An 8,074-nucleotide genomic window follows, 5' to 3' on the forward strand; every position below is an offset into this window, starting at 1 on the left:
CTCACTCACTGTGACAGAGACTGCTCTGGCCCACTTTTCAAACCCATTTAGCGACTTTTTTTACCTTAAAAAAACACCTAGTGACATATCTAGCAAGTTTTTGGGCAAACCTTAGCTACTTTCTGTAGAAGAGAGTGGCCAGTACTGCCCCAAGAGTGCAAGGTCCTGCTTTTCCGCCGCAACTACTCTGTAAACATTCATTCACTTCTAACTTTATCTCTGAGTGAGCATTTTACATACAGCCGAAATCACAGCACAGCCATTGTCTTTAACTTGTGTTTTTGTCAGAGGGTGTCATGGTTATAAATCAGGATTTTAGCAGTGCAAAGCAGCAACTTTGAAATGGCTTGGAAGTGAGTGCTGGTTAACATGTAATCTTAATAGGGCGTGTTTCAGTCATTATTTCATACTCGCTCTATCGTTTGACAACAGAAACAGATAAAATATGTAAACGAGAAGAACTTTACTGGGAATTCAGCTCTATTAAAATACAGTATGTGAGCACAGATAGTAGGAAATAGGCAGACAGATGTAAAGGGCTGACACTAGAACACTACATATATATATATATATATATATATATTAGGGCTGCAACTAATGATTATTTTCATGATCGATTAGTTGGCTGGTTAATCGGACAGGGGGCAAACTTTCAAGTTAGTAAAAAACTAATGTGTTCTATTTGAGACAGTAGTACCTTTCTAAAATTCATACACTAGTGTTGAGTGGTTCTCAACCTTTTGTGAGCTTTGGACCCCTAGAATATTTCAAACAATCCACATGGACCCCCTCACTCCACAACAATTATAGGCTATATATTAAACAGTTATTTCTATATATGTTGCTTTATTTGATTAGTATTTAACATTAATAATATTAACATAAAAATTTCATCAAAACATTTCAAGATTGTATTTTTTACATTTTATTGTTGGTGCGACATTAAATTTGACTCAGGATTTGACAAAGGATAATTTGACTGAATTATCCTTTGTTTATTTTATCCATCAATGCGACACTTGATCTTGTCGAGCACTTGTAGGTTTTTGCAAATTATCATTTCATTTGTGAATAAATTTTAAATAAATCCATCAGTGAACGATGGTCAGCTCAGTTAATGTGATATTTGTGAATAACTAAATTGATTAATTTTAAAACATCTCATTTGAATATGTTTTGATACATTTAACAAAAAATATATATATTATTTAAGCATTTTTAAAACTTTCCTACGGACCCCCTGCAATTACACCACTGACAACTAGGGGTTGTAGTCTGTAGAGTACATAGTGCATAGTGTAAGTGTATAGTATGTCATTTGGGACACAACTTTAGTATTTACTCTCCGGAGCGTGTTTTCGGAACAGAAGTAATGTAGTGAGTAAATGTTAATAAACATTCTTATTGATGTCTTGTGACATCATGTATCATATATTTTACTTTAATAAAATAATCATTTCTGTTCATTTCACTACATTTCCTTACACAATAAATCGGGTGCGGAGTGTGTATATGTAGACCACTGGAAAATTAAGGATTTTATATCCCTGAAAGTCGAATTATAAATATGACTTTATTCAGATGTTCTTTATTCAGCACATATCCTTGTAGTGACTCTTACAGAAAGGTTTTTCATGAGTTCTTTGGATAGATTGAGGGTTCTTTAACTTTGTGAATGTCATGTAGGATTCTGCACAGGGTTTCCTCAGATAGTGCTAGACTTTTTTTCCCAAAAAGATTGTAGCAACTCCAGTACTGCAGGTATTTGCCTGTTCTGTAATGTTATTGATGTACTAGGGCAGGCCTTGGCTGTGTCCATGTGGCAAGTGTGTGTGTCTTGCTCCCATTACCATCCCTGCATGTGTTCTCTCTCTCTCTGTGTGCGTGTGTGTGTGTGTGTGTGTGTCTGTGTGTCCGTCTCAGCTTCAGCCGGCTGTTCAGTTCCTCGTCCTCCAGCAGCAGCAGTGCGATGAAGCCTCCTCCTTCTAATGTCAAGTACAACCCACCCAGTGGCATGAGGAAGAGCAGCACCTTCTCCCAGTTCCCCACGGAGCGTTCCAAAGCCTTTGACTTCCTCAAAGATGAGTAAGGGCTCATTTAGCATCGTTTTAGCTTCAGCAACTCTACAGCTCACTTATCCTCAAACTGTGTTTGCCTTTAAGCCTTGTATTCTATTCAGGTCAAAGTGATCCATTTGAATTGTTATGTCTCGCCTCTTTCAGAGTGGACCTGTGCACTTCTCCGTCACGTAGGGAGCAAAAGAAGGCTCAGTACCGACAGGTCAAAGCCCACGTACAGAAGGAGGACGGGCAGATGGCAGCTCATGGCTGGAGTCTGCCCAGTAAATACAAGGCAAGAGTTTAAGCTACACTAAAGTTTACAATTTTGATAGTTCAGGCAAGTTATTTGATGGCAGGAGTAAACTGGAGATAAGTGGGTTGCTTTTATCTATCTTACTTTGATTCATTTGGATTTGCATTTAGCACAATGCATGTTAGATAACAGTCATATTTTTGATTAAATCTTATAAAATATAATTGTTATGCATAAGGGGCAGTGGTAGATCAGTGGTTAAGATGTTCACCAGAAGATCGTGAGTTCAAATCCCAGCACCGCCAAACTGCCACTGTTGGGCCCTTGAGCAAGACCCTTAACCATCAAGCGCTCAAATGTATAAATGAGATGAATGTAAGTCGCTCTGGATGAGGGCGTCTGCCAAATGCCGTAAATGTAAATTGTACACATCTCAGAGATCATTTCTAAAAATGTGTATGTGAAATGATTTACTTATATTCCTGCAAACAATCTGAAAAATGTCAAATATAAGCAACAATTGTTTCACAAAATGTCTTTCGAGCTTGTGAATGAGATCTTCAGCTTTAGTTTTAAAAAAAGAACATTGTATTAAATAGCATTTACGTCACAGAAGGTTTCCAAAAGTGAGTGGGGAGTAGTATACAGGTGCGTGAGTACCAAAAAAAAGAGAGTAGTTATAAATTGTATTGTGTATATCACTTTTAATGCAAACTCAAATCCACTGAATTTCTGATCAAATATGATCAAGCAAACATTTTATAAGTACAGGGGTGGACAAATCAGGAACCCGGCCACCCAGCATAAGCAGATTATATATGCAGGGTTTCAGTTTTTCATTTACAGTTGCCCAGTGAACAAGCAGGTTTAGTGGACTGTTAATATGTTTTACTTTTTTTTTTTCACATCACTCATCCAGCAAGAAAACCTCCACTCCCTATTGACTTTTGCAAAATATACCTTTTGATTTGATAGGCTACATTGAACATAACACCAGCTGCTTCATTTTTTTTTTGGTGCAAAGCCCACTACACACTACACTACACACTTGATCCAAGGATGTGGTTTGGCTGTTTTTTACTAGACATACAAATTAGCTTGAACGGATTCCAGACAATCTTTCCAGACATGGAAACAGTGACTAAACTAAGCAAAATACTATACAATGCAGCACAAAACTATAACATCAATGCTATAGCACCACAAGCATATAATTAGCTTGTTGTACTTTTTACTTAAAGCCCAGCCGAACACAACATGGGACTTGGCAAGCACATTGGAGCGTTCACTTGCCTAGTAAGCTAGCTATCGTATTTAACGTATGTCCTCTCCTGATGTAATTTTGTAAAACTTGCTCTATTTTGTATTCACAGGAAGCAAATGGTAGGCAAGCAGAGAATAAGATGAACTTGCCTGTGCCTGTGTACCTGAGACCACTGGATCAGAAAGATTCTTCTATGAAGGTCAGTGTTTTGGGATTTATTACTGTGTTACATCATTATAAATTTAAAGTAATTCTTTATGGTATATATGCTACACACCCTCTAATCCTGTACACACTTATTTACATTTTCAGTGCATCGTGTATAGATTCTCAGTGACTATGTTTATATGGACAGCAATAATCTAATTATTGACCTTATTCTGAATAAGACAATGCTGTGATTAAGGTGTTTACATGAGTCGCTTTTAGAATATTCCTTTCATGTTCTCGTTTTACATGTTATAGAACATAGATCGATTAACAGCACACGTCATTACGTCCCCACGCAACGCCGTTCCACGTTCCCTCCAGAATTTCATGTATCAACATACAGTTCGTCTTCGTTATGGTACCGTATACAGTTTTGGGTGTTTAATTTTTAATTTTACGAACGCTTCAAGTGCAGTTAATTATTTGTCATGCTGTACGTGCTAATAGACAACTGCTTGAAGCCGTGGGCTGTGTCCAAAACCGCGTACTTACCTACTATATAGTAGCCGAGATACGTGTATTTCACCTACTATATAGTAGGTAAGTACATGGTTTTAGACGCAGGTGTGGTCTCTTGTTTTCTGTCAAACGCTTGAGCCCTGCCATGTGTGTGTCCTGTCACAAAATGCGGTGAAAACTCTCACATGACGTTAATAGTGTGATTAAGGTGTTTACATATCTGTAATACACTTCGATAATGCGACTAAAACAGGAATACTTCACGTCTTAATTCGATTTGTGTTTACTTTGAGTATGACTTTAGTCCGATTAAAGTAATCGGTAATCTGTGTTTACATGGTAGTTTCTTAATCAGAGTATTGTCTTAATTGGGGTAATATTGGATTATTGTTGTCCATGTAAGCATACTGAGTGAGCATGAAGCTGAAATGTATTTGTTCTTTCGGTAGCTGTGGTGTGCAGCCGGTGTAAACCTCTCAGGTGGAAAGCCACATGACGCAGGCTTAGGTGTGTGTAATAATGACCCTGGAGCTGAAGGAGAAACATCCAGACCGAGGAAAGGCTCTCAAAGCAGCCTGGACCAGCAGGAGCACAAGGTGACAGCCTTCGTCAGTGCAAGTTGCAGAATTTTTTGATTATGTTTTGCAAATTTGAAGTTAATTTCGATGAAAACAAATTATAACAGATATTATAAAAAGGGATCAAAAACATTATTTCTAATCACAGAGAGACTAAAACACATACTTACTATGTCATCATTATTTTTATTTTTTTTTACATCTGAATTAGATTTATGGGTTTATGGATATGCCTCAGAGCATTTCTCCCTGACTAGTGTGTCTTTGTATTTTTTGTTAATCCAATTTTATTTTATTTTGGTAGTTATTTTATAGATAGAGTTTCTCTGTGGACAGAATCCTCACGTTGATATAGATTATCTAACCATGTGTATGTGCGTATGTATGTCAGGAGCAGGAACGAGAAGTGGCACAGATGGACATTTCCAGCCATGTTTGGATCTGCACCAGCACACAATCCTCCACTAAAGTCATTATCCTCGATGCAACACAGCCCTCTGAGCTGCTGGATAGCTTTTACGTCTGCAACTCGCACGTGCTGTGCATCGCCAGCGTGCCAGGTCAGCCAAACACACATCTATTTGACATTATTTGACAATTTGAAATGATCTTTGCTTGCGTTATACCTTTCTATGCTGTGTAATGAAACCTAGGTCCAATAAATTTATAGGAAGGACAATTATTAAGAGTTCTTGTTTGTGCTTTAGGTGTCCTGGAGACAGACTATATTGCTGGAGAAGAAGTTCATCAGGACTCGGAGGCGAGGCTTGAAAGTTCACTGACAGGCAGTTTGGCCAGTAACAGCTCACATGGCAGTGAGGGAGCTCTGAGTGGCATCTCAGCAGTTGGCTGTACAGCAGAAGGGTTGGGGTCTGGAACTCAAACAGGCAGATCAGGAACCAATGAGCTTCTAGCAGAGCTCAGTCCTGTAAGAGGTAGAGGTAAGAACTATTTATTGTAATTGGGATGAACAGGGGTTTAATTAGAGGGGGGCTCAAGAGAGACCAGCTCGGAGAAATTAAAATTATACCATGGCGTGACGGTGATAATTATAATGATCATGCCAAAACTGACAAACAAACCAAAATCTTAGATCTAGAATTCTGCCTAAATCATACACAGAGATAAAGTAGTGTGATAAGATGATATTTATTTGAATGTATTATAATAAATAGTTATTAGAGCGAGAGAGAGAGAGATGTGTGTGTGTGTGAATTACCTGTGCCTGTGTCGCGTCTCTACTAATAACGAAGCTCTGAGTTTAACTACTGTATGCAGCTGTAACTGTGCTTAGAGTTGTTTATAGGCAGTGCATTAAATTTAGAGCTTCAACAACTATTATGAAAATCGTTGTCAATGAATCTCATTATCGATTAGTTGGTCTGCGCGCAGCACGGGGTGCATTTACTCACTATGTTACTTCTGTTCTGAAAACACGCTTCAGAGAGTAAATACTAAAGTTGTGTCCTAAATGACGTACTCTGGTAGTATCGTTTCAAAAGGAACTCTATAATTTTTTTACTATCCTGAAGTATAAGCCGCTTCCTAGTCAACAGCGCATGATGTCATACGCACGTTAAGTGACACCGCTAGCTTTAGCAGATACCCAGAGTCACCGACAATGACTTTCTTCAGTTTACTGTTTATGTCAGTGTTACCTTTTATAAAAAGTAATGCATAAATACTATTATATAATATAAACATATATTAGTTTATATTTGTAACACTCAGTTTGTGGATTTTATTTTAAATAAACGAAGAAATGTTACTGAAAGCACAAACCCCCGATTAATCGAAAAAATCGGCCAACCGATCGATTATGAAAATAATCGTTAGGTGCAGCCCTAAATAAATTAGTACGGTGGTTAAACTGACTGCAAGTACCCGTGCATTATATGGTTTGAATGCACACCTTCCGGCCAATCAGAATGGAGTATTCAGACTGACCATGGTATAATATATGATTACGCAATTATTTCTTTATTACCTTTCCAACTAAATCAAATAATCATCATCAGTTCAATTCCAGTACCAAACAACACAAATCTAAACTCTAGGCAGGAAGTAGGCGTCTGTATAATCTAGGCAATACAGTGTGAGATACTAGTATGCATCATTACCTCAAGTCTAGATGATATCTAGAATTAAGTAATTCATACTGTATGTGATAATAGCAGAGTTGAGAGAACAACACAGAGAATATCTATAATTTTAGCAAAGGAGACAATAAAAGAATATCTTCAGAAATATATTCATTCAACTTCAATCCTGAAAAAATGCATGTGTTCATGACATTTGTAAAACTCTTTCTTAGCTATGATTAAACTGAAGCCAGAGCCTGTTACTCAGTTATCTTTAGTAGTTTGAAGCTTGGTGTAATTCTCGTGTTAATGGTCAATGGTAAGTGGTACAGTTACGCTACTGTGTGTGCAGTGGAGTTGTCTAGGGAACCTAGCCCCAATGAAGATGGCGTTCCCACGGCAGAGGAAGCCACTGAGGCTACTGAGGAAGAAGAGGAGGCACCGGATACAGATACCAGCCAGCCTGGCATTTACACTGAGCACGTATTCACAGATCCACTGGGAGCACAGCCCACTCAGAGCTCTACAGCCACAGACAGTGTGAGGTGAGTACAGAGAGAATGAAAGGTTTGCTATCAATCTTTCATTCTGTGCTTGACACAGTCTGTACATCTCTCTGCATTCATGACATTTAGTTCATATCTGGTCTGTGTCCAGATCCAGTCTGTAGCCAGTGGACTGTGCAATAGAGGGTTATCACATTTTTTTTCCCTAGACTGCTTTAGTGGCCATAAAACCACCTCAAATCAGACAGAGTGCCACCAAAAGAACTGGTTCCTAAACCAAACCCCTTTCTGACAATATGGGCTCTGCTTCAGTGAGGATTCTAATACAGTGCATTCGTTAGGAGAAAATCATGTATCCCCCTAGATAAGCCTGCATGAATCTACGTAGTGTTCTATTTAGGCTTTTAAGGGCTCTTGCAGTCTCCTGAATGCAAATTAAAATCCATTCTGAACAGCCATTGTAATCAGTGACACTAGTACAATACTTACGTTCGAGTAAATCTCTTGTCATTTACCATATAGACTTACAGCTGTGTTGATTTTTTTCATTGCATTATCCATAATAATAATCTTACTTGGTGCACATTTGTAAATAGTAAAACAACCTGGTTCAGTCCTTCTAGTATTTTGAGTAAAAACAAAATCTTCGCAATATTTGGAGGA

General features: G+C 38.1%; 1 protein-coding gene across 5 annotated transcripts in view; it reads left to right on the plus strand.

The window, feature by feature from the left end:
- Nucleotides 1–8,074, plus strand: part of spag9a (sperm associated antigen 9a) — a 43,110-nt gene that overhangs the window by 27,756 nt on the left and 7,280 nt on the right. For 4 of the 5 annotated variants that reach the window (XM_047149862.2, XM_053674784.1, XM_017454838.3 and 1 more), the window contains 7 exons: nt 1,924–2,085; nt 2,223–2,352; nt 3,687–3,776; nt 4,696–4,842; nt 5,216–5,384; nt 5,532–5,765; nt 7,258–7,450. In XM_047149862.2, the coding sequence (XP_047005818.1) occupies nt 1,924–2,085; nt 2,223–2,352; nt 3,687–3,776; nt 4,696–4,842; nt 5,216–5,384; nt 5,532–5,765; nt 7,258–7,450 (1,125 nt within the window). The remainder of the gene's footprint in view (nt 1–1,923; nt 2,086–2,222; nt 2,353–3,686; nt 3,777–4,695; nt 4,843–5,215; nt 5,385–5,531; nt 5,766–7,257; nt 7,451–8,074) is intronic. The other variant, XM_053674790.1, reaches the window with a different exon arrangement.

The sequence above is a fragment of the Ictalurus punctatus genome, chromosome 2, assembly GCF_001660625.3.
Source record: "Ictalurus punctatus breed USDA103 chromosome 2, Coco_2.0, whole genome shotgun sequence".
NCBI lineage: Eukaryota > Metazoa > Chordata > Actinopteri > Siluriformes > Ictaluridae > Ictalurus > Ictalurus punctatus.